This window comes from Pongo pygmaeus, chromosome 2 (assembly GCF_028885625.2).
Source record: "Pongo pygmaeus isolate AG05252 chromosome 2, NHGRI_mPonPyg2-v2.0_pri, whole genome shotgun sequence".
In the NCBI taxonomy this organism is placed as follows: domain Eukaryota; kingdom Metazoa; phylum Chordata; class Mammalia; order Primates; family Hominidae; genus Pongo; species Pongo pygmaeus.
Window position 1 is genome coordinate 195,854,923 of NC_085930.1, and position 25,827 is coordinate 195,880,749.

The following is a 25,827-nucleotide window of genomic DNA, read 5'->3' on the forward strand; positions in this document are numbered from 1 at the left end:
CACCAGCAAGCACACAGAAGGATTCAGCAGTTCCTAAACTTATTTGAATGCAGAATCCTTGGACAGGGATAGGAAGGAAGAAAGGGCTAGGAGTAGGGAGAGTTAGGGGGTGGTTACTCACCTCATGGACTAGGGCTTTATAGAATGCCCTTCATGATAACGTCTTCTAGAGGCTTCTTTCCCATTTTGTCTCTTTTCTCTCATGACAAACTACTGCTGATATGTGTTTTTTGTTGAAATACAAAGTTTTTAAAAGATAATTGTCTTTTGTATGGTCCCAATAAGTAGAACCTTTCTGAACCACAAATAGAAGCTAAAAAAAAAAAAAAAAAAAAAAGAAGGCAAGAGTCCCAACCAATGTGTTGCCACCCACCTGCCCTTCAGTATCTTTCTTTTAGCAAGAGTATGGGGTTTCAGTCTCTTAATGAGTTTGCTTCCATACATATGCATAAAAGGAAGAATAGGCTTGAAATATGATGTGAAAACTTTTTATATCTCTTTGACTTTTTCCCCTTAAAAGTCATTGTTTAAAAATAACTTAAATGATGATAAGTAGAACATTTTCCACCCAGATGGCCAAAGTGCTTAAGGAATCTCAACTGTGCTTCTGGCAGATGACTGTGGGGTTCAACCACCTCCCTGATCTAACAAGGGCTTTGCACACAGAGTGTCAGCCAGGAAGTCTGAATTCACCAAGCACCACTGGGAAGTGAGATAAATATTAGAGTGGCCAAGGAGACCTCCACAGCAAAGGTGCTAGGGGAGACAGGGAGAATGGGACAGTCCTCCATATTCCTATTCAAGAGGGGACCTGCAATTCAGAATCTAATCATAAGAGCCTTGAACAAATGTTATGATTTCTCGGGAAACAGTTGGGAAACTTGAATTCGTTTGTATGTACAGGTGGATATGAGGTTGCTCAAGGGTCTAAGGTTAGAATCATTGGCAAATGCTATCCAAAGTACTGACTTAGGAAAATCCAAGTTCGGAATTCAAGGTGAACTTGGTTAGCCCTTCCAATTGTAACAAAACTGCTCAAGTCTGCCTTAAAGAGCCTCACAAGCCAGCCAGTCCCTGCAGCTCCACAAACTGACCCATGTTCTCCACAAAATGGGTCTGCTCCTTCCCCTGGCACTCTGCACCCTAGTCCTGTGCTGCGGAGCAATGTCTCTGCCCCAGCTGGCCCTCAACCCCTCGGCTCTGCTCTCCCGGGGCTGCGATGACTCAGATGTGCTGGCAGTTGCAGGCTTTGCCCTGCGGGACATTAACAAAGACAGAAAGGACGGCTATGTGCTGAGACTCAACCGAGTGAACGATGCCCAGGAATACAGACAGGCAAGTAGTGACGGTCCCCACTCTGGGGCAGGGATGTGGGCAAGCTGGAGAGACTGGCCAGGGTGAGGGAACTCAGAGACACCCTGGCAGATGTTTTCCGTATTGGAAGCCCTGCCGAGAACTCTGTGTTCTCCTCTGCCAGGGTCAGCGACAACGCACTCATTGTTAGTAAAAACAAGTGTTAACAGTGATCCTACTCTGACACTTGTGTCAGATTTAATGGTTTACGGGGCATCTTCACAAACATTCTTTGGCTTTCCCATAAAGCAGGGTTTTTTTTGTGTGTGGTGGTCTTTCTGGGTTTCTGCTTCCTGTGAAATGTGTTGCATTTCTCTACCCCTTCCCACAGGATGGCCTGGGATCTCTGTTCTATCTCACACTGGATGTGCTAGAGACTGACTGCCATGTGCTCAGTAAGAAGGCATGGCAAGACTGTGGAATGAGGATATTTTTTGAATCGGTGAGTGCTTGTTTTTATAAACCATTAAGGGCCCTAGGGAAAGCAAGTAGGTACACTCTTTCTACAGGGTCAAGGGTGCTCAATATCTGCCATCTTTTAAATGGCCCACTTTATAATCTCCTGGCAGGTGCCCATGAGCTTATTCTAATGCTCTAGACAGAACAAAGTTTAACTCATGAGAGGGGTTTCTGAGAAGTCCCATTGCAGTCATGCAGAACAGAATGGAAAAGTTGCCCCAAGTTGTGTTTTTACCTCCAAGACCTTCTATTAGGCTCTGAACCAGTGTTTAAATTGTGAGAAGAAGACCTGAGGTATGAATATTCTGGATGTGGGGTTAATGTAGACTGCAGAAGTGATGGAGGTAGAGCTTTGTCTATTTGTTTTATTTTGCTTTGTTTTAATAAACACCGATGCCAGGTTTGAGGGGAGGAAAATGGATAACTTGCGGTATGAAAGCTCTCAAGGGCGCCGTGTAAGGATTTCCTGAAACCACACAGCATAATAAAGGGCCTCAGAATTAATCTTCTAAAGATGATCATAGAAGAGACTTGAAAATAGATAATCCATTTCATTTCATTCTTAATTATCCTGGGATAATTTTCATTAATTGATATAAAACTTTACAATGTGAGTGCAGAATAGTGATATAAGTGTTTAGAAGACAACGATTTGATCAAGATATTTTTCCTAATCATGTAGCCAATTGGTCAAACTGTACCCAACTTGATTTTGAAAAGTGAGTATCCTGTTGTGAATTATATTTCTTATGGTGACACTAGCTACTAAAACACAGACACAAAAACTGTATACTCACTCTAACATGATAGAAGTTCATTTCTCATGCATGTAAAGTTGAAAGTAGAAGTTCCTGATTAGATGGGGGCTTTGCTCCAGGGGTGATTTGAGACCCAAGTTTATTCCACGCTCTGGCTCTAGACTCTGCAGCCTCAGCTCATGACTTCCATGGCTACCTGCTCATCTGCATCAAGCTGTGCACAGAGAAAGAGCATAGAGGACAGTGAGAACGTGGGAGACCCTTATGAGCCAGATCTGGAAATGGTTACCCCTCACTTCTGCTCACCTTCCTGTGGTTAGAACTCAATTATACACAGTCACACCTGTTGGGGAGGCTGGGAAACATATTCTAGCTGTGTCCTAGGGAAAGGTTAAACAGTTTGATCATCAACTGCAGTTCCTCCCAGCCAAAACCACAGAATTTGATCTTAAGTTTCTAACTACTTTAAAAGAAAATGTCTGACTTTAATTTTGGAGGTATTTTAAAAGCTCATAGTTGCATTCGCTATGTCATAAAATGTATTTGTTGGTTTCAGGTTTATGGTCAATGCAAAGCAATATTTTATATGAACAACCCAAGTAGAGTTCTCTATTTAGCTGCTTATAACTGTACTCTTCGCCCAGGTAAGAAATCACTACGATTTTGTTAGTTTCAATAAAGGATGGAAAAGAATACTTAACCAGGGCTTTGCCAAGAATGTATAGGGTGTCTCTCATTCTTATTTTCTGTTTATTCTTAATGCCAGTTTCTTAATATTTCCAGTACTTACCTCCTTACTGAAATTCATCCTATACTGCTCCTCTTCCCATGATTAATCTTACTAAACTACCTCTACATTTATATGCTGCATCAGATCTTACATTTTCAGTCTGACATAAATGGTATAATTTCTATGACTGTTCCCTCAGGCTTCCTTTCTTGCTATCTCTGCCATTATTTCCCAGACTACACCAACTCTTCACTCCATTCTACTGGATGCCACACTGTTTTCTGAACATGCACTGCACTTTCCAGTCTCTGTGTCTTGCTTGTGCCTCTCCCTCTGCTGAGCATGCCCTCCCGTGATGACCTCTGACCTTGGAACACACCTATTCTTTAAGGATCACCACCACTTCTTCCACAGTGTTCTCTATTCTAGAAAGGAATGGTGCTTTTGTAATCTGCATTCCTATAAAACTTTGTCTAAACTACTCAGGGAACACAAAATGCACTGCCTTGATTTGAGGGTCGCATATCTTATATCATGTAGAATAGTTTCTCCTTTCTTCCTCCTGCTGCACCCTTCCTCAGTTCCCATCAAGTAGAAGGTGTCAGTAATGTTGTTAAGTAAATAATTGGACTAGAAATGAGGCTGAAACTTAATGACACTTGAAATATGCACATGCATTCATTTGGGACCTTCCTTTTCTCAAGGGAAGGTCTTTGGAAAGAGAGCATCCACAGTGCGGGAAAACAGAATTTGGTCCCCTGTCGAACAACTATGTGCATGTCGCTCCCCTGGTGGATCCTGTGCAAGTGTAGATTCTGATTCCATAGGTCTTGGTCAGGACCTGAGATCCTGCATCTCTAACAAGCTCCAGGAGATAAGAATGCTGCTGGTTGCTTTGAATAACAAGGCAAGCGAGCAAGCATTTTGTTAGGCACACTTTAAGGTTCCTGGTTGTGAAGGCAAGATTCACCGAACAGCAAGTAGTAAACAGTCTCAGGACTTAAATGGAAGTCATAGGTATCAGAGCTACGGGAGGTCAGGAAGTGACAGGTGGTGATTATTCAGGAGTGACAAGCTGTGGCTGGAAATCCCCCATTATCTCCACCAGTCCCCAAGTGCAAGCAGATAAACACAAAATTTCTAAAAACAATGTGTTTGCTCTGCAAAAGCAGCTTCAAGATAAATTCTGTACCTTGACTTTCACACTAGGCTTACTGCCCTCAGCTCCTCCCAAACAGAAATCTGACTGTACTTAATGTGATCATTCTACCCAGTCACACAGTGACTTTACCCATTTTGTTTTCTGACTCACTTGCATTTTTCTTCTTAAAAAAATATTTAGTCTTATTTTTTATTGATAAATAATAGTTGTACCTATTTATGGCATATATAGTGATATTTCCGTATATATACTGTATTGTGATCGGATTAGGTTATTAGTATATCCATCATCTCAAACCTTTATCACTTCCTCGTGTTGAGAACATTCAATATCCTTCTTCTAGCTATTTGAAATTTTATCTTATTGTTAACTGTAGTCATCCTACATTGGTCTAGAACACTAGAATTTATCCCCTTATCTAGCTGTAATTTTGTATCCTTTGACAGATCTCACTTGCATTTCTAACAAAAACAGGGTGCGGTTCCGCCTTCTACTATGCCATTCACTTATCCATTCATTCTACAAGCATTTACTAAGCACTTCCTATGTATCAGATATGATGTTCGGTGTTAGGAACTGAAAGGTAAATAAGATATTGCGGTAATGAAATCCCAACCTCTGAAGACACTCAGTCTACTTTACAGGGTCAATAATGAGGAAAGATAGTGAACTAGTTGGAGGAAAAGGTCCTATTTTAATATGCTATATTACATGTCTTTGAACAAAATTCTCAGAGTAAATGTGTGTGAGGTGAAAACTTTGCTTTGCTTTGGTCTCTTTTTTAATTGTGAAAGTAATACATGGTCATTACAGAAAACACTGCTGACAGCTAACTTCTATTCCAGAAAATGTCTTCCTCGCTCCATTCTTGCCTCTTTGCAGTCATATGATTTATTGAAAATTAATAATATTTAAAAACTTTTGTTATTGGCATCAACAGTTTCAAAAAAAAAGATTTACATGACGTGCCCTGACTGCCCAAGCTCCATACCCACTGACTCTTCCAATCGCCAAGTGCTGGAGGCTGCCACCGACTCTCTTGCGAAATACAACAATGAGAACACGTTCAAGCAGTATTCTCTCTTCAAAGTCACCAGGGCTTCTAGCCAGGTAAGGCTAAACTGCTCAAGCCAGTTACACAGTGTGTCTCATAACTGTTGCTGTAGGTTCCTAAGCTAGGAGGAGAATGTTAAGGCACTCATTTTGATTAGAACCAAAATACCTTTCTCTACTTTCCCCACTTTGATAGATCTGATGCCCATTGTATCATGTTTCACTTTCTAAGTGATTCCATGGCATTTCTACAAGAGTCAGGCGGCTTGATTTTGCTTCCCTAACCTTAAGGCAAGAAGAGAAATGAACTCCTAGTCTCCTTGGGGGATTATCCATACGTTCACCACTTACTGCTGTATTCTCAAATGTGACTGATCATGGACCATTTTACAACATAACTTTTACTCTAAGACCAGAGTGGGTGTTGAATTTTATGGATTAGGGAAAATGAAGGCTCATTTGTATTTAGATTATGTTGATTTCTTTCCTTCTTTCTCTATTTCATTCTTTCTTTTTATTTTTTGAGACAGAGACACTCCTTTTTTTCTCTCTCTCTCTCTATTTCTTTCTTTCTTTTTATTTTTTGAGACAGAGACACTCTGTCACCCAGGGTGGACTCAAGCAGTCCTCCTACCTCAGCCTCTCAAGTAGCTGAGACTCCAGGTGCATACCACCACACCTGGCTAATTTTGTATTTTTTGTAGAGATTGGGTCTCACTATGTTGCAAAGGCTGGTCTCGAACTCCTGGACTCAAAACAATCCACCCGCCTTGGCCTCCCAAAGTGCCGGGATTACAGGCATGAACCACTATACCTGGCCTGATATTTCTTTCATAAGCAGAAAAATCTAAAAGACAATTCTACATAAGGAAAAATAAACAAATCAAAAGAACGTGTTTAGGGCCCATTCAAATCTTTTTTTTTTTTTTTTTTTTTTTTTTTTTTGAGACAGAGTCTCACTCTGTCGCTAAGCTAGAGTGCTGTGGCGCGATCTCGGCTCACTGCAACCTCCAACTCCCTGGTTCAAGGGATTCTCCTGCCTCCGCCTCTCGAGTAGCTGGGATTACAGGCATGCGCCACCATGCCCGGCTAATTTTTGTATTTTTAGTAGAGATGGGGTTTCACTATGTTGGCCAGGATGGTCTTGATCTCCTGACCTCATGATCTGCCCGCCTTGGCCTCCCAAAGTGCTGGGATTACAGGTGTAAGCCACCATGCCAGGCCTCAAATCTTAAAGAAGAGAAGAAAGGTGTGAGATTATGTTTTCTTAATAATTAAATCATGGTACATGGTTTGATCAGTGTGGGGATTTGTGGAACAACAGATATGTGCCTTGACAATGCCTCTGGTGACATATTGTTTCTGTAGATATAATGGTGCCAAACCTGAGTCTTTTCCCCAGGCAGAAATGTTTGATTTTTATGTCTCAACTCTTGTCTCATAACAGTGGGTGGTTGGCCCTTCTTACTTTGTGGAATACTTAATTAAAGAATCACCATGTACCAAATCCCAGGCCAGCAGCTGTTCACTTCAGTCCTCCGACTCTGTGGTGAGTTTTTCTGAATGTCTTCATAATTTGAGTGTTCACAGATCATCTCTAAGTGTTTGTGGAGCATAAATTACATATGAGGTGTCATAAGGCATGAGATGCTTTTCTTCCCCTCAAGGAGCATCTGACTAGTTAGAGATTAGACAGATCCAGACTGCATTCAATTGTAAGTGCAATTTTCATCAGTAGTTGCAAAAGTGATTATATAGAGCTGTAAAATATAGACATTTCAGTGATGGGTAATGGCCCTGCTTCAGTCTAACACAATCCAGTTACGTTTGTAATACAGCATGGTGTTCCATTCCTTGGACCACTCTTTAAGAAGGACAAAGTCAAATAGGCCTTCATTCAAAGAGGCATCCAAGGAAAGTGTGCCTTGAAGCCATCTGGAACACACCTGGTGGGAATTTAACTTGGCACGATGTGTTGGAGTGCAACTGGGCAAAATGCACCAAAATACTTTTCCTCTCATTTACTTACAGTAACAGCTTTATTAAGAAATAATTCATATGTTGTAAAATTCATCCATTTAAGGTGTACAGTTCAGTAGTTTTTAGTATGTTCACAGAGTTGTGCCACCATCACCACTTTCTTATTTTAGGATATTTTCATCAGCCTCAGAAGAAACCTCATGCCCACTAACAGTCATTCCCCATTGCCACCTTACCAAGCCCCTGGAAACCACTTACCTACTTTCTGTTTCTATGGCTTTGCCTATTCTGGACATTTCATATAAATAGAATCATACAGCATATGGTCTTTTGTGTCTGGCTTCTTTCACTTAGCATTGTGTTCTCAAAGCTTCTCCATCTATAAATAGACGTAGTTTTACCTCTTCCTTAGCAAATAATATTTTATTGCATAGATATTGTTTATTGTTTATCCATCTATCAGTTGATAAACATTTGAGTTGTTTCCTGCTATGAGCAAGTGTGCAAGTTTTTATGTACACATATGTTTCCATTTCTCTTGAGTATATACCTCAGAGTGGAGTTTTTGTCATATGAAAAACAACAACAACAAAAAACGCTCCGTGTTTAACCCTTTCACTGCTATACTGTTTTCCACTGTGAATGCATCAGTTTTGCAATCCCATCAGCAATGTATGAGGGTTTCAATTTCTCCACATCTTTGCCAACACCTATTATGATCTTTCTTTTGGTTATAGCCATCCTACTGGGCATGAATTGATACCTCATCATGATTTTTATTTGCATTTTCCTAATAACTAATGATGCTGAGCATCTTTTAATGTGTTTATTATCCATTAGTACGTTTTCTTTGGAAAAATGTCTACACAAATCATTTGCCCACCTAAAATCCAATTGCTTATCTTTTCATTGTTGAATAATAAGAGTCTTTACATATTCTAGATACAATGTCCTTATCAGATATATATTTTTAAGTATTTTTCTCTCATTCTCTGGGTTGTCTATTCACTTTCTTGACAACGTTCTTTGAAATACAGAAGTTTTAAATTTTGATGAAGTTCTATTTATATATATTTTTTCTTATTTTGAATGTGCTTTTAATGTCATGTCTAAGAAACCATTGCCTAATCCATAATCACCAAAATTTACATGTGTAAAAATGCACGGGATCCAGAATGCCAAAATAATCTTCAACAACAACAACAACAAAATAAGAAGACATACTTCCCAAACTCAAAACTTACTACAAAGCTACAGTGTTTAAGACAGTGTCTTGGTGGTATAAGAATGATATGTAGATCAATGGAATAAAATTGAAAGTAAAGAAATAAGCCCCTATATGTAGGCCTATGACACATTTTGAGTTTTTGTACACGGTGTGAGGCAGGGAGTTCGACTTCATTCTTTTGCATGTGAACATCCAATGTTTCCAGCACTATTTGTTAAAAAGACTATTCTTTCCCCCATGTAGTTGTCTTGGCATGCTTCTTGAAGATCAATTGACCATAAATGTAAGAGTTTATTTCTTTAATCTCAATTTTATTCCATTGATCTACACTTCTAAGCTTATACCGGTATAACACTGTCTTGAATACTACATAGCTTTGTAGTAAGTTTTGAGATTGGAACATTTAAGTCCTCTTATTTTGTCCTTCTTGTTCAAGATTGCTTTGGGTATCCTGGATGCCTTGAATTCTCATGCTGATTTTAGGACCAGTTTGTCAATTTCTATTTTTAAAAAGGCAGTTGGAAATTTGATACATTTGATTGCATTGAATCTGTACATCAACGTCGAAATTACTGTCATCTTAACAATATTAAGTTTTCAGTTCCATGAATATGTGGTATCTTTCCATTTGTTTAGAACTCATTTAATTTCTTTCAACAAAGTTTTGTAGTTTTCAGTGTACAAAACTTTCATTTATTTTGGTCAATTTACTCTTCGAATATTTTGTTCTCTTTGATGCTAATGTAATGAAACTGTCTTCTTAATTTCATTTTTGGATTGTTCATTGAAAGTGTGTAGAAAGACAATTGATTTTTTATATTGATCTTATATCCTATAACCTTGATGAACTCATTTATTAGTTCTAATAGTTTGCTAGTGGATTTCTTAGGATTTTCTATATGATCATGTCACCTGAAAATAGATAGCTTTTTACTTCTCCCTTTTAAATCTGGATGCCACATGTGTTCCCAGCCTCTAGGGCTCACATGTTCAGCACACTCATAAAGTCCCTTTGTGATCCACTCTGGTGTCAGCGCCAGGTAGGCCTATGAACTTTGGTAGCTCAGCAAATCCTAGCTAGGGTGGGAGTGGCCAGATCTCCTTGATGCAAGTAACTGCAGTTTCTCCAGAAGGTTCTCTGAGAGCCCCTCCTCTTTGTGACTTGGTGATGAAAAGAAGGAAAAGGCTGAAGCACCATTCCCCAGACAGTTCATACTTTAATAGCTTTTCCCACTTTAAGGAATTTCTAGTCTTTTTTTAATATGCTCTGGAGCTGAGTGACAGAGTGATATTTAGGCAATCTGTTTAGACACTTTTTTTCTTTTTGTAGATTTAGGGATACAAGTGCAGTTTTCTTACATTAATATATTGCATAGCGGTGAAGTCTGGGCTTTTAGTGTATCCATCACCCAAATAGTGTACGTTGTATTCAGGGTGTTTTGTTTTTGTTTTTGTTTTCTTTTTTGAGACAGAATTTTGCTCTGTCGCCCAGGCTGGAGTGCAGTGGCGCAATCTCAGCTTACTGCAAACCTCCATCTCCTGGGTTCAAGCGATTCTCCTGCCTCAACCTCCCAAGTAGCTGGGACTACAGGCACCTGCCACCTCACCTGGCTAATTTTTGTATTTTTGGTAGAGACAGAGTTTCACCCTGTTGACCAGGCTGGTCTCGAACTCCTGACCTCAAGTGATCCTCCTGCCTCAGCCTCCAAAAGTGGTGGGATTACAGGCGTGAGCCACCGCACCCAGCTCAGGATGGTATTTCATCCCTCACCACCCTCCCACCTTTTGGAGTCTTCAGTGTCTGTTACTCCACTTTTTGTCCATGTATACCCTTTCTTTAGCTTCCACTTTTAAGTGAGAACATGTGGTTTTTGGCTTTCTGTTTCTGAGTCATTTCACTTAGAATAACGGCCTCCAGTTCCATCCATGTTGATGCAACAGACATGATATTATTCTTTTTTATAGCTGAGTGGTATTCCATGGGTGTGTGTGTGTGCGCACACACACACACATGCACATCACCTTTTAATCTAACCATCCATTGATGGACACAACATCGGCTTCACATATTTGCTATTATGAATAGTGCTGTGATAAATATACAAGCGCAGTTGTCTTTTTCTTATAGTAGTTGCTTTTTTGGCAGGGGTGGGGGGGTAGATAACCAGTTGTGGGATTGCTGGATCAAATGGTAGTTCCATTTTTAGTTTATTTTTAGACAAATTTAGTAAATTTTATGTGGATATACTTAAGAGCTCTTCTTTAGAAATTGAGGCAACATTTTATTATAACATTCTATTTATGCTTGAAAATGTACATACGGTATGACTCTAAAATTCCTCTTCTAGGAATTTATCCTAAGGAAGTAACTAGGAATACATGAAAAGATATAACTTCGATGTTTAAACAATAGAAAAATTAGATTCAATCTAGCCGTCCAACAAAAGAGAGCTTGTTAAACATCACAGAGGAATACTAGGTAGCCATTATTTTAAAAACCCTAGAAGATCATTCAATGCCATAAGAGGGTTTTTATAATATATTGTTAAGTGACAAAATAAAGTAATATATATATATAATATGACTCTATTTTGTAGAAGAAAAATGTATATGCATAGGAAGAAAAGAAATCAAATCACTACAGGTAACAAATATATTTCATGCAATTTACAGGTCTTTATTTTCTTTTGTTTATCTATATTCTAACTATTACATTTGTAATAAGGAAATAAAGCTACTTTACTTTTAAGTAAAGAGAAATTTAAGGAGCTGAGAGTGGTTTTGTCTGAGAAGAGAAATCTCAGGTGGAACACACTTAAAGGGCTGCTACATAAAAGATGAAAACACGTTTTCTAATTGACCCAAGGGTAGAACTAAGGCCAAGAGGTAGAAGTTGTATAGACATAACTTTCCACTCAACACAAAGAATTTTTTTTAATAAACAGAGTTTCATTCCTCAAGAAATACTGAGTTTCTTATTATTGGAGGCAATTTAGCCTAATTTGGATGATTTCTTAGTAGGGGTGATCTAGAAAGAATTGACTCAGAGTCTACCTGTTACATAGTAGAAGCATAAAAATGTTGATTGGCTGTGTATCTACACAAGTAGAAAGCTAGTTGATTTCCATCTGTGATCACTGGTAGTACTCATATGACACTGTATTTTCTCTTTTAGCCTGTTGGTCTTTGCAAAGGTTCTCTGACTCGAACACACTGGGAAAAGTTCGTCTCTGTGACTTGTGACTTCTTTGAATCACAGGTATTTTTCAATCTAATTGCCTGTCTTTCTGTGAAGAAGAGCAGATTATCGATAGTTACCTGCCACTACCTTACCCCCTCCTTTGATTTTCCCAACCACCTTGCTCACCACTTTCTGCAGGCTACCCTGAGGCCACACCCACAGGATAGCTAGTCAAAGACCTGTTATGCCTTGTTTCAGTCACAATATGGTCCTGCAGAATAAGCAAGACAAATTCAGAAACAGGGAACTGCTGGCTTGGATGTGATTCAAGCCTCTGAGACATTAAATTCAGTGTCCCAAAGAAACCTTACCTCAAGCCACAGGGAGAAGTTATTTCCATGAAAATATTCAATCCCTTTCCAGAAGTGTTTATTGTGCACTTATTATAAGGTAGCCGGGTATATTTGAGAGGCAGTTTATATTTGAGGTATATTTGTGCCTGGTATATTTGAGGCAGTTGAAACAGGACACTTGGGATCCAGTTTTGCTCTGGTACCTGTGAGCTGTGTAACAGGCACATACTTACCTGTTTGAGTTTTGGTTGCCTCATTTATAAAATGGGATTGCAACACTGCATCATTCAGATCCCTGTGAGAAGCAAATGAAAGGACCTGAATGAAGGGTGCGGTACAAGGCCTGGTGCAGAATAAACAAGCAAGGAAAGGCACCTGCTGCTTCCACTACTGGGAACAGAAAGATAGCTTGCTGGAGACTTCGAGTGAGTCATTGAACCTCTCTGGGCCATTATTCAGCTCTGAAATTGTGAGACTCACAGTCTCACAGTCAAGCTTCTACAGGTCCTGGTTCCCCCTGGCCCTTATCTGTTTTGTTTTTTAACCCTTTCACCAGGAGGCCCATCCCTCTACCTAGTCTCCCTTTGAAATGTTCCAACAGAAAGGCACAAATCAGCTTAGGCTGGTACTAGGCATGGGCGGACCTTCCCTGTGGAACTCTGCATTCAAAAATGTTCTCATTCCAGGCTCCAGCCACTGGAAGTGAAAACTCTGCTGTTAACCAGAAACCTACAAACCTTCCCAAGGTGGAAGAATCCCAGCAGAAAAACACACCCCCTACAGACTCCCGCTCCAAAGCTGGGCCAAGAGGATCTGTCCAATATCTTCCTGACTTGGATGATAAAAATTCCCAGGAAAAGGGCCCTCAGGAGGCCTTTCCTGTGCATCTGGACCTAACCACGAATCCCCAGGGAGAAACCCTGGATCTTTCCTTCCTCTTCCTGGAGCCTATGGAGGAGAAGCTGGTTGTCCTGCCTTTCCCCAAAGAAAAAGCACGCACTGCTGAGTGCCCAGGGCCAGTCCAGAATGCCAGCCCTCTTGTCCTTCCGCCGTGAGAATCACACAGAGTCTTCTGTAGGGGTATGGTGCGCCGAATGAGATGGGAGGTGAGGGGGACGATGGACAGAGACAGAGCGTGCACACGTAGCGTGGCTAATGAAGGACGCCTTTTTGACTCTTCTTGGTCTCAGCATGTTGACTGGGATGGGAAATAACGAGACTGAGCCCTCGGCTTGGGCTGCACTCTACCCTGTACACTGCCTTGTACCCTGGGCTGCATCCCCTCCTAAATTGAGCAGTCTCATACCATGGAGAGATGCCCCTCTTATGTCTTCAGCCACTCACTTATAAAGATACTTATCTTTTCAGCAGTATATATGTGCTGAAATCTCAGCATGAAAGCATTGCACGAGTAAAGATACTTTCCCTAACACCAGGAGGCATGAGCAACTAATGCCCAGCACAGTTTCAGTCCCTAAATTCCCTTTAATTCCAGGACAGGTATTAGCTGCATAGGGCCCATACCATTTCCAACCCCCTACCTCTTTTCATCTGTCTGGAAGTCTCCAGGTCTCAACAGTGGGGTAATTCACGTAGAGCTGGGGGCACATAGAAGAGAAGTGCACATGTGGCCTGTGCTAGACACGGTGGGAGCAGCAGACCGTGACAGTTCTCATCACTGTTATAATTTCTTTATGACAGTTAGAGGAGGGCCCATCACAGCATTCAATTGCAGTCTACGTTTTCCTTCTTTCAAACACTGCAGGACCAATTTCCCCTCATTCAGTAATACATATGTGCACATGCACACATGCACGGCAGATAAGACTTTGGACATTTTGACAGATAATTTACAGATGCAGCTATTGTCCTCTACCCTGGTGGCTGTTAGAAGAGGCACACAGGCCTCGGCATAATTTGCATAAGAGAAGTAGACAATATTCACACTCTGTTCCTCTTATCTGCTTCTCATAAGAAGGAAGTGATTATGTGGGGGTGTCATGTGGGGTCTTACACCCTGTTGGGCAGGGTCTGAAAGAAGCAGAATTGTACTCAGGTGGCTCAACTAAAAAGACTTCAGTTGGCTCAGCGCACTGGCTCACGCCTGTAATTCCAGCACTTTGGGAGGCTGAGGCGGGCAGATCACTGGAGGTCAGGAGTTCGAGACCAGCCTGGCCAACATAGTGAAACCCTGTCTCTACCAAAAATACAAAAATTAGCCGGGCATGGTGGTACATATTTATAATCCCAGCTACTCGGGAGGCTGAGGCAGGAGAATCGCTTGAACCTGGGAGGTGGAGGCTGCAGTGAGCTGAGATAATGCCACTGTATGCCACCAGCATGGGTAACAGAGCTAGACTTCGTCTCAAAAAAAGAAAAGGACTTCAGTGAAGGGACCTTTAGTGAAGGCTTGTGGCTCAGGCGAAGGGAAGGCCAAGGGATGCTGAGGCACCTGGACAGCAGCATCAGCAGGGAGCCTTTGCCACCGAGGCTGAGCAGGAGCAGGAGAGGCTGGCTTCCCCGCTCTGTTGGAACTATCCTGTGGGGAAGCCACCCTGCAGGAGCCACCCTGGTGGAGGGATGCAGCCCCTGCAGAACCCGGTGCTGGAGCGAGAAGGAGCAGGGAATAAGCACCCTCCCCTCTCCCTCCCTTCCTGCTTCCTTCCAATCTCCTCCCAATGGCTGTTTGAACTCGATGGTAAACTAGCCAGCAGGCAGAGCCTGGGTCATTCAATTTCGTGGAGTCAGCCTGGGAGACAAGGCCAGGCAGAGAAAGTCAAATGATGGCCCTGAGGCAAACAGAGAGAAACCATTAGGAGCCTCAACTGGGGTTTCCCAAGGGGTGTTCTATAAGGCCCTTCTCTACTGTTAAAGGATGGGGAATGGCCTCAGACTTTGTTTCTCCTTCTATCTACCACCTCCTTTCTCTTTCCATGGCTTAATTCGTGAAAAACTAGATTGTTCCCATGCTTGCCACTTCCCCACCACCTCTTCATTCCTTAGGTCACCGTAATGTGAATCCATATCTTTTCACATAACCCACTGACTTGGTGTTCCCTAACAATCTTTTATTTTAAATAAAAAAAAAATTATGTTCACTTTTACTTACACTTTCAAGCATCTGGCAATGCTGACTTTGCTTGCTCTTCAGACTTTTTCAAGGCGATTTTGTCCCACAGCCTCCAGGTTTTTCTTCTACCTTTTTGACCACTCCCCCTCATATCCTACCTTGGGCTCCTCTTCTCTCGCTCATCTCTTAGATGCTGTTTCTCTGGCTTTCAGTCCTTGATCTTTTTTTCTTACTCTGCAGACTCCATGCAGACAAGCTAATCTGCATCCTTGTCAATAGCTGCAAAATGCTGCATTTATTACTGATCTGAGGCTCTTGTGTTCAAGTCATCAGTAGTTTGCAAATTGCTAACACTAATCTTCTACAACAAAATTTCAGGAGCTGAGTATTTCTAGTTATATAATATTAAGAGTTACCTCAGCTGAATGTTTAAAATGAACATATTCAACAATAGGAAAATGAACAACCCAATTTAAAAATGGGCAAAACATTTAAAAAAAAAATGAGATCGTGTCTTTCGCAGGAACATGGATGGAGCTGAAGGTTATTATCCTTAGCAAACTCATGCAGGAACAGAAAACCAAATACCGCATGCTCTCACTTATAAGTGGGAGCTAAATAATGAGAACACATGGACACATAGAGGGAAACAACACACACTGGCGCCTACTCGAGGGTGGAGGGTGGGAAGAGGGAGAGGATCAGAAGAAAATGACTGTTTGGTAGTAGGCTTAGTACTTGCCTGACAAATAATCTGTACTACAAACCCCTGTGACATGAGTTTACCTATATAACAAATGTGCACATGTACCCATTAACTTAAAATAGAAGTTAAAAAAATAAAAATAAAAATGGGCAAAAGATTTAAACCTTACCAAAACAAAAAAATGGTAAGTGAACATCTGAAATGCTGAACTTCAGTGAACTTCATATGTCACCAAAGAAATGCAAATTATAACAATGAGATATCACTATATATCTGTCAGAATGGCCAAAATCCAGAACACTGACAATACTAAATGGTAGCAAGGATATGGAGCAAAAGGAACTTCTCATTCATTGCTGCTGGGAATGCAAATGGTACTGCCACTTTGGAAGACAGTTTGGCAGTTACTTTCAAAACTTAACATACTCTTATCATATGATCCAGTAGTCACACTCCTTGGTATTTACCCAAATGATCTGAAAACTTATGTCCATACAAAAACCCACACATGGATATTCACAGCAGATCTGCTCATAATTGCTAAAATTGGGAAGCAACAAACTTAGGCAAAACAATTCTAGTGATTCTCAAGGACATAGTCAGAGATTTACGAAGAGGTCCACTGTAGCATTACTTATAAGAACAAATAATTGGAAACAATATACATGGCCAAAAATTGGGGAATGTTGAATACATTAACACATATATAACATCCAATATTATGTAATCTCAAAAATAATCTTTCTGAAGAATATTTAATGATCTGAGAAAGTCCTAATGGTACAACCTTAAGGGAAAATACAATATTTAAGCCATATATAACAAGGGATTGTTAAAAGTCCTCTTGGGAAAGAGTTTGGGAGGTGAAGAATGGAGGAAAGAGACTTAATTTTTATTTTACAATATTCTAAAATATTGTTTGCTTTTTTACTTTGTGCAGGGATTGTGTTTATATCTAAAAATTGTATACTTAAAATAACTCAAAATTTTAAAATCATATAAAAGCACAAAAACATTTATAAAGCTTATATGGTTTCTATTAGTACCTGAAAAAAATAGAGGTTATAAGTAAATACATACTCAACTACAGTGGAGGGAAAGAAACACCTGTATGTACAGAATAATTCTAATGATGCAAAACATATATATTACATATATTCAAATAGCAAAAAGTGTATGAAGCAATTATGCATTATAAATAGTTGGTTTTCCTTATGGTTGTAGAATTAGAGGTGAATTTTCTTTATGCTTTTTGTATTTTCCACATTTTTTGCAAAGAGCATGTGTTCTATTATAAGTCAAAAAGGTTTAAAGAATAAAAATTCTGTTAGCTAACTCTTTTTTCTGATAAAATGGCCAGGACACACAGAAATAACATAAATGCGGAATGAAAATGTGAAGACGGCAGGGCGCAGTGGCTCATTCCTATAATCACACCACTATGGGAGGCCGAGGCGGGTGGATCACCTGCGGTCAGGAGTTCGAGATCAGCCTGACCAATATGGTGAAACCTTGTCTCTACTAAAAATACAAATTTTAGCCAGGCGTGGTGGTGGGCACCTGTAGTCCCAGTACTCAGGAGGCTGAGACAGAAGAATTGCTTGAACCTGGGAGGTGGAGGTTGCAGCAGTGAGCTGAGATGGCATCACTATACACCAACCTAGGCAACAAAGCTGGCAAGGCTTTGTCTCAAAAAAAAAAGAAAGAAAGAAAAAAAAGAAAAGGTGAAGATGAAGATTCTACCTGCCCAGTCTGCCCAGATACTGTCAGGCCTCTGAGCCTAAGCTAAGCCATCATATCCCCTGTGACCTGCACGTACACATCCAGATGGCTGGTTCCTGCCTTAACTGATGACATTCCACCACAAAAGAAATGAAAATGGCCTGTTCCTGCCTTAACTGATAGCATTATCTTGTGAAATTCCTTCTCCTGGCTCATCCTGGCTCAAAAACTCCCCCACTGAGCACCTTGTGACCCCTACTCCTGCCTGCCAGAGAACAACCCCCCTTTTTCCTTTACCTACCCAAATCCTATAAAAAGGCCCCACCCCATCTCCCTTCGCTGACTCTCTTTTCAGACTCAGCCAGCCTGCACCCAAGTGATTAAAAGCTTTATTGCTCACACAAAGCCTGTTTGGTGGTCTCTTCACACGGACACGCATGAAATTTGGTGCCGTGACTCAGATCGGGGGACCTCCCTTGGGAGATCAATCCCCTGTCCTCCTGCTCTTTGCTCCATGAGAAAGATCCACCTACGACCTCAGGTCCTCAGACCGACCAGCCCAAGAAACATCTCACCAATTTCAAATGCTGTGAGCGGCCTCTTTTTACTCTCTTCTCCAACCTCCCTCACTATCCCTCGACCTCTTTCTCCATTTAATCTTGGCGCCACACTTCAATCTCTCCCTTCTCTTAATTTCAGTTCCTTTCATTTTCTGGTAGAGACAAAGGAGACACGTTTTATCCATAGACCCAAAACTCTGGCGCCAGTCATGGACTAAGGAAGGCAGCCTTCCCTTGGTGTTTAATCATTGCGGGGATGCCTCTCTGATTATTCACTCAGGTTTCAGAGGTGTCAGACCATGCAAGGACACCTGCCTTCGTCCTTCACCCTTAGCGGCAAGTCCCGCTTTTCTAGGGGAGGGGCAGGAACCCCGACCTCTTATCTCTGCACCCCATCCCTTATTTCCGTGCCCTGACCTCTTATCTCTGCGCCCCACTCCCTATTTCCGTGCCCTGACCCCTTCTCTGCTTTTCTGGAGGGCAAGAATCCCCCACCCCTTCTCCATGTCTCTACTCTCTTTTCTCTGGGCTTGCCTCCTTCACTATGGGCAAGCTTCCACCTTCCATTCCTCCTTCTTCTCCCTTAGCCTGTGTTCTTAAGAACTTAAAACCTCTTCAACTCTCACCTGACCTAAAATCTAAGCATCTTATTTTCTTCTGCAATGCCGCTTGACCCCAATACAAACTTGACAGTAGTTGCAAATAGCCGGAAAACGACACTTTCAATTTTTCCATCCTATAAGATCTAAATAATTCTTGTCATAAAACAGGCAAATAGTCTGAGGTGCCTGATGTCCAGGCATTCTTTTGCACGTCGGTCCTTCCCTAGTCTCTGTTCCCAATGCAACTCATCCCAAATCTTCCTTCTTTCCCTCCCACCTGTCCCCTCAGTCCCAACCCCAAGCGTCGCTGAGTCTTTCCAGTCTTCCTTTTCTACAGACCCATCTGACCTTTCTCCTCCTCCCCAGGCTGCTCGTCACCAGGCCGAGCTAAGTCCCAATTCCTCCTCAGCCTCCACTCCTCCACCCTATAATCCTTCTACCACCTCCTCTCCTCACACCGGGTCCAGCTTACAGTTTAGTTCCGCGACCACCTGCCCAACAATTTCCTCTTAGAGAAGTGGCTGGACCTGAAGACATAGTCAAGGTACGTGTACTTTTTTCTCTATCAGACCTCTCTCAGATCAGTCAGTGTTTAGGTTCTTTCTCATCAGACCCCACTAAATATATACAGGAATTCCAATATCTAACTCTGTCCTACAATTTAACCTGGAGTGACTTAAATGTCATCCTGACTTCTACCTTCTTCCCAGATGAACAGGAAAGAGTTTTTTCTCTAGCCCAATCTCACGCTGATAACCATCAGCTTCACAAGCCAGACCTCCAGGAAGGCATTAGAGCAGTTCCCCGAGAAGATCCCCAATGGAACTATCAGGCAAATTCCCCAGGTATAGCTAGGCAAGATTACATGATTTCCTGCCTAGTTGAAAGGCTTAAAAAGGCAGCTTACAAAGCTGTTAATTATGACAAGCTTAAAGAGACTACCCAAGGTAAAGACGAAAACCCAGCCCAGTTCATGGCCCACTTAGCAGCAACCCTTAGATGCTATACCGCCCTAGACCTAGAAAGGCCAGAAGGCCGCCTTATTCTTAATATGCATTTTATCACCCAATCCACTCCTGACATTAAGAAAAAACTTCAAAAATCTAGCCCTCAAACCCCACAACAAGAATTAATCAACCTTGCCTTCAAGGTGTACAATAATAGAGAAGAAGCATCCAGACAGCAATGCGTTTCTGAGTTACAATTACCTGCCTCTGCTATGAGACAAAACCCAGCCACACCTCCAGCATACAAGAACTTCAAAATGCCTCAGCCGCACATGCCTCAGCTGCAGCAGTCAAGCATTCCTACAAGACTTCCTCCATCAGGATCTTGCTTTAAGTGCCAGAAATCTAGCCACCAGGCCAAGGAATGCCTACAGCCCAGGATTCCTCCTAAGCTGTATCCCATCTGTGTAGGACCCCACTGAAAATCAGACTGTTCAACTCACCTGTCAGCTACTCCCAGAGCCCCTGGAACTCTGGCCCAAGGCTGTCTGACTGACTCCTTCTCACATTTTTTCGGCTTAGCGGCTGAAGACTGATGCTGCCTGATCGCCTCGGAAGCCCCATAGACCATCATGGATGCCAAGCTTGAATTAACTCTCACAGTAGAAAGTAAGTCCGTCCCCTTCTTAATCAATACGGAGGCTACCCACTCCACATTACCTTCTTTTCAAAGGCCTATTTCCCTTGCCTCCATAACTGTTGTAGGTATTGACAGCCAGGCTTCTAAACCTCTTAAAACTCCCCAACTCTGGTGCCAACTTAGACAATACTCTTTTAAGCACTCCTTTTTAGTTATCCCCACCTGCCCAGTTCCCTTATTAGGCCGAGACACTTTAACTAAATTATCTGCTTCCCTGACTATTCCTAGGCTACAGCCACACCTCATTGCCGCCTTTTCCCCCAGTTCAAAGCCTCCTTCACATCCTCCCCTTGTATCTCCCCACCTTAACCCACAAATATAAGACACCTCTACTCCCTCCTTAGCGACTGATCATGCACCCCTTACCATCCCATTAAAACCTAATCACTCTTACCCCGCTCAATGCCAATATCCCATCCCACAGCATGCTTTGAAAAGATTAAAGCCATCACTCGCCTGTTACAGCATGGCCTTTTAAAGCCTATAAACTCTTCTTACCATTCCCCCATTTTACCTGTCCTAAAACCAGACAAGGTTTACAGGTTAGTTTAGAATCTGCACCTTATCAACTAAATTGTTTTGCCTATCCACCCCATGGTGCCAAACCCATATACTCTCCTATCCTCAATACCTCCCACTACAACCCATTATTCTGTTCAAGATCCCAAACATGCTTTCTTTACTATTCCTTTGCACCCTTCATCCCAGCCTCTCTTCGCTTTCACTTAGACTGACCCTGACACCCATTAGGCTCAGCCAATTGCCTGGGCTGTACTGCCGCAAGGCTTCACAGAGAGCTCCCATTACTTCAGTCAAGCCCAAATTTCATCCTCATCTGTTACCTATCTCGGCATAATTCTCATAAAAACACACGTGCTCTCCCTGCTGATTGTGTCCGATTAATCTCCCAAACCTCAATCCCTTACAAAACAACAACTCCTTTCCTCCTAGGCATGGTTAGTGCGGTCAGAATTCTTACACAAGAGCCAGGACCGCACCCTACAGCTTTCTGTCCAAACAACTTGATCTTACTGTTTTAGCCTAGCCCTCATGTCTGCGTGCAGTGGCTGCTGCTGCTTTAATACTTTTAGAGGCCCTAAAAATCACAAACTATGCTCAACTCACTCTCTACATTTCTCATAACTTCCAAAATCTATTTTCTTCCTCATACCTGACGCATATACTTTCTGCTCCCTGGCTTCTTCAGCCGTACTCACTCTTTGTTAAGTCCCACAATTACCATTGTTCCTGACCCGAACTTCAATCCAGGCTCCCACGTTATTCCTGATACCACACCTGACCCCCATGACTGTATCTCTGTGATCCACCTGACATTCACCCCATTTCCCCATATTTCCTTCTTTCCTGTTCCTCACCCTGATCACACTTGATTTATTGATGGTAGTTCCACCAGGCCTAATCACCACACACCAGCAAAGGCAAGCTATGCTATAGTACAAGCCACTATCCCGCCTCTTAGAACCTCTAATTTCCTTTCCATCGTGGAAATCTGTCCTCAAGGAAATAACTTCTCAGTGTTCCATCTGCTATTCTACTACTCCTCAGGGATTATTCAGGCCCCTTCCCTTCCCTACACATCAAGCTCAGAGATTTGCCCCCGCCCAGGACTGGCAAATTAGCTTTACTCAACATGCCCCAAGTCAGGAGACTAAAATACCTCTTGGTCTAGGTAGACACTTTCACTGGATAGACAGAGGACTTTCCCACACTGGATAGGTAGAGGCCTTTCCCACAGGGTCTGAGTAGGCCACCACAGTCATTTCTTCCCTTCTGTCAGACACAATTACTCGGTTTGGCCTTCCCACCTCTATACAGTCTGATAGCAGACCGGCCTTTATTAGTCAAATCGGCCAAGTAGTTTTTCAGGCTCTTAGTATTCAGTGAAACCTTTATATCCCTTACAGTCTTCAGTCTTCAGGAAAAGTAGAACGGACTAATAGTCTTTTAAAAACACACCTCACCAAGCTCAGCCACCAACTTAAAAGGGGCTAGAAATACTTTTACCTCTTTCTTTTCTCAGAATTCAGGCCTGTCCTCAGAATGCTACAAGGTACAGCCCATTTAAGCTCCTGTATAGATGCTCCTTTTTATTAAGCCCCAGTCTCATTCCAGACACCAGACCAACTTAGACTCTGCCCCAAAAAACTTGTCATCCCTACTATCTTCTGTCTAGTCATACTCCTATTCACTGTTCTCAACTACTCATACATGCCCTGCTCTTGTTTACACTGCCAGTTTACACTGTTTCTCCAAGCCATCATAGCTGATATCTCCTGCTGCTATCCCCAAACTGCCACTCTTAACTCTTGAAGTAAATAAATAATCTTTGCTGGCAGGACTATGCTGAATCTCCTTAGGCACTCTCTAATTAGATGTCCTAAGTCCTCCCAATTCTTAGACCTTTAATACCTGTTTTTCTCCTTCTCTTATTCTGTTTAGTTTCTCAATTCATACAAAACCGTATCCAGGCCATCACCAATAATTCTAAATGACAAATGTTTCTTCTAACAGTCCCACAATATCACCGCTTACCGCAAAATCTTCCTTCAGCTTAATCTCTCCCACTCTAAATTCCCACGCCACCCCTAATCCTGCTCGAAGCAGCCCTGAGAAACATCGCCCATTATCTCTCTATACCATCCCCCAAAATTTTCGCTGTTGCAACACTTTACCACTATTTCGTTTTATTTTTCTTATTAATACAAGAAGACAGGAATGTCAGGCCTCTGAGCCCAAGCTAAGCCATCATATCCCCTGTGACCTGAACGTACACATTCAGATGGCCGGTTCCTACCTTAACTGATGACATTCCACCACAAAAGAAATGAAAATGGTCTGTTCCTGCCTTAACTGATGGCATTATCTTGTGAAATTCCTTCTTCTGGCTCATCCTGTCTCAAAAGCTCCCCCACTGAGCACCTTGTGACCCCCTACTCCTGCCTGCCAGAGAACAACCCCCCTTTTTCTTTTACCTACCCAAATCCTGTAAAACGGCCCCACCCCTATCTACCTTCACTGACTCTCTTTTCGGACTCAGCCCGCCTGCACCCAGGTGATTAAAAGCTTTATTGCTCACACAAAGCCTGTTTGGTGGTCTCTTCACACGGACGCGCATGAAAGATACCATCTGTGTAAAGTCAGCACTTCCATCTGAGGCTACTCTCTAGTTCCCATCATGCTAATAGGAACCATCCCCAAAGCCAAATATCACTTCCTGGATCACAGTTCTCAGGACAGAATGTCTCTCTTACTACCATCCAGCTTCCTCCCCACCATTACCATCCCAGCACCCTTAATGTGCTCTCTCCCGTGAAGCTGCTCCAGTTGCTAGAATGGCATCATTAATACTGTATTGCTCTTTAAGATTCAATAAAGCAAGAGGAAGAGGATGCATGACTCCCTGAGGTACTCCTTAGTGTCAGCAGAACAGTACTGTAGGAAAATTATATTCCTGCTCTTGATGCCTCTTCCCATTCCCTCAACATTCCCATTCCTTTCCCTACACCAATATTTGGTTCACCCAGGACACCCCATTTAGGGTGCAGCCAATACAGCCATAATAGAAAAACTTCATTAAGGAGCTCAACTCATAATAACAAAAACCCAAAACAGTTTTTGTTTTAACCAATAGCTTTCCCCTTCCCCACTGGGTTGGAGCCTCTTAACACCTTGACCAGATTTCATACATTCCTGTCATTCTCCGTTACACTGGACTGGTCCCATTAGGTATTTAAAAATCAGGGTTACTGACATTAAAAGTTCAGTTGCAAACATTATTCAAAACATGTTGCACTCATTAACCCTGTGACTTGTGGAAATGAGATCTACTTTTCATATACCTCCCTTTTCTTTCTGTCTTCAAATCCTTTCCCTCTCTTCAGTTCACTCTAGAATTCCAGTGATTCTCAACCTTGACTGCACACACTGGATTACCTAGGAGTTTTAAAACTACCAATACCAAAGTCCACTCCCAGAGATTCTGACTAAATTGTCCTGCAGGGAGTCCTTGACATCAGGACTTTTTAAAGCTCCTGGGGTGTTTCTAACATGAAGCCAAGTCTGAGAGACATTACTGCAGACTCTCACAGACACTCACTGTAGACAGAACAGGGAGGAATGGAGATGCTGCCTAACTGGCTCTTTGTTGGCAGTGAGGACGGAACCTAGGCTGATTCCCTCTGGTCCCTTCTGATGCTGCTGGCTCTGCTGATCTGAGGGTTGCATATAGGTATATGGGTTTCTTCTGAAGGGTGAAGGTAGGGGATCAGCTGTATCATAGCCCAGTCCCCCAATGCTCATCCCTTCTCACAGTGGGACAGGCATCCAACTATTTGACTCTTACTCTCACCACCATCCTCTTCCACGTGAACCAATTCTTTTTGCAGGGAATTGGGATGGCATGAGGTATCCCCAACTTCTTCACAGGCACACTAATAATAATAAATAGCATCACTTATTCAGCATCTACTCTATGCCAAGAATTATATTGGTTGCTTTCTTTTTTTCTTTCTTTTTTTTTAGATGGAATCTCACACTGTCACCCGAGCTGGAGTGCAGTGGTGCGATCTCAGCTCACTGCAATCTCCGCCTCCCGGGTTCAAGTGATTCTCCTGCCTCAGCCTCCCAAGTAGCTGGCATTACAGGCACCCGCCACCATGCCCAGCTAATTTTTTGTATTTTTAGTAGAGACAGGGTTTCACCATGTTGGCCAGGCTGGTCTCAATCTCCTGATCTTATGATCAGCCCGCCTCGGCCTCCCAAAGTGCTGGGATTACAGGCATGAGCCACCGTGCCCAGCCTGTTTTCTTATTTAATTATCACACAAGCCTGGCAAGAAGTATCAATCCATATTTCATAAATGAAGAAACTAATTATCAGAGAAGTTTTGTTGCTTACCCAGCATTACACAGTAAGAAAGTAATAGAGCCAGGTTAGAAATTCAGATCTGACTTCAAAACGATAGCCTCTTCATTATTCTATTTTACCTGAAGTCACTTCCTTTTATAATGGTACTTGTTTAACATGTTCCCTCCCTTAGATAATGCAGCTGCCTTCTACTGAGGAGTTTTAGTGCCATGATCCATCAGTCCACTGACTGATGATGGAGATTTCCAGCTGAGACAGACAGGCAGACGGAGGAAAATTATCCCTAGCCCCACCCCCTACACCAACATAGGCACTGCTTATGTTCAAAGACGTACTTTAGATCTGCTATCTACTAGAAAAATCCAGATTTGTGCAG

At 42.1% G+C, this 25,827-nt stretch overlaps 1 protein-coding gene and 1 long non-coding RNA gene across 2 annotated transcripts; one reads left to right on the plus strand and one right to left on the minus strand.

The window, feature by feature from the left end:
• The first annotated feature begins 594 nt into the window (after positions 1-594).
• Positions 595-13,436, plus strand: FETUB (fetuin B). Its single transcript, XM_054480031.2, has 7 exons — positions 595-1,335; positions 1,685-1,795; positions 3,127-3,214; positions 5,403-5,572; positions 6,963-7,064; positions 11,899-11,982; positions 12,944-13,436. Exons 1-7 carry the CDS (start codon positions 1,111-1,113, stop codon positions 13,310-13,312), a joined length of 1,149 nt encoding a protein of 382 aa, XP_054336006.1. The 5' UTR covers positions 595-1,110; the 3' UTR covers positions 13,313-13,436.
• On the minus strand, positions 2,164-25,654 carry LOC134739209 (uncharacterized). Its single transcript, XR_010125799.1, has 3 exons — positions 25,599-25,654; positions 2,610-2,784; positions 2,164-2,278 (listed from the first exon to the last, which is right to left on the minus strand). It is a non-coding gene; the product is annotated as an uncharacterized LOC134739209 (long non-coding RNA).
• Positions 25,655-25,827: the final 173 nt, after the last annotated feature.